The sequence below is a fragment of the Camelina sativa genome, chromosome 12 (assembly GCF_000633955.1).
Source record: "Camelina sativa cultivar DH55 chromosome 12, Cs, whole genome shotgun sequence".
Classification (NCBI taxonomy): Eukaryota; Viridiplantae; Streptophyta; class Magnoliopsida; order Brassicales; family Brassicaceae; genus Camelina; species Camelina sativa.
The window spans coordinates 8640345-8641365 of NC_025696.1; the positions used below are offsets into that span (position 1 = coordinate 8640345).

At 37.5% G+C, this 1021-nt stretch overlaps 1 protein-coding gene across 1 annotated transcript in view; it reads right to left on the reverse strand.

Annotated features, from left to right (window-relative positions):
• The window catches only part of LOC104733317 (DNA polymerase epsilon catalytic subunit A-like), a 22016-nt gene that overhangs the window by 13855 nt on the left and 7140 nt on the right, over window positions 1-1021 (reverse strand). Inside the window, exons 15-18 of the mRNA XM_010452901.2 lie at window positions 645-749; window positions 354-472; window positions 116-260; window positions 2-34 (exon numbers count right to left, since the gene is read on the reverse strand). Coding sequence (XP_010451203.1) covers window positions 2-34; window positions 116-260; window positions 354-472; window positions 645-749 — 402 coding nt within the window. The remainder of the gene's footprint in view (window position 1; window positions 35-115; window positions 261-353; window positions 473-644; window positions 750-1021) is intronic.

Below are 1021 nucleotides of genomic sequence, written 5' to 3' on the forward strand. Positions count from 1 at the left end.
CAGTGATTGGCTTGTCAAGTACTCGTTTATATGCCTGCCAAATGCAAAATGACTTGCAATCATATGTTGACAATGTGGGGAAACTATTACTAAGCAGAAGGAAGGGCGAGAATACCTTTTGACAATATTTTTTAAGTCGTTCTTTTAGCTTGGTTTGTTGTTCCACCTTTGGCAAATCAAGGAATGATTTTGAAGACTGAATATTTGCACCAGTATCAACAAATTCAGACTCAATCTGTTTTTTCAAATGGTAGTAATCACTGCCAAACCAGTTGAAACAAAGTTAGGAACTTAAGACTAGACCAACAAGGTTAAAATCCATAGTTAGCTGGAATGAAAAACAAGTTGAGAACCTTCTCTTTCCCATGAATGTCACCCCACGCCAAACCCATTCAAGTTTTCTAAGACAAGTCTTTCCTGGGCGGTTGAAATCACATGCTGTGCAGACCTCATCCGTAACTATTGATGGTGGCTGAAAATTAAAGAAAAGTTTCACTTCATATAATATTTCCAGGGAATTTTCCATTATTTTGTACATGAAACACCACCATTTAGCTGATGTTGGTAAATACTGATTTACAATTGTAAGTTACAACAAATAATCCCTATTCAGTTAAAAACGTACAGACAGAGATTAGATGTACCTGAAGCCTATTTGTTAAAATGATATTTGGATACATCGCTGCGACGTCGAGGTGATAAATAAGAGGCCCTTCTTCACGTGTAGGGTCATCTCGTAAATTCTCGAGCTGTAGAACCAATAAAACCGCCATAACAGAACTAAGTCTTCATCCCGAATCAGGCAACACAAATGGAATAATTCATAAGACCATCAAGTTTTCTGTTCTGCTTCGAAATATCCAAGCATGCAGACGCCTAGTTGGTGACAACTACTGTAGATAGGGGATACTTAATAGACAGATTTCTTCTTGAGGCTCAAACCATAGTCTAAGGCTTTACTATGTTTTTTCTACAAGAACTACTGAAATTACTCGACATGAGAGAAGGCTTGTTTATCCGA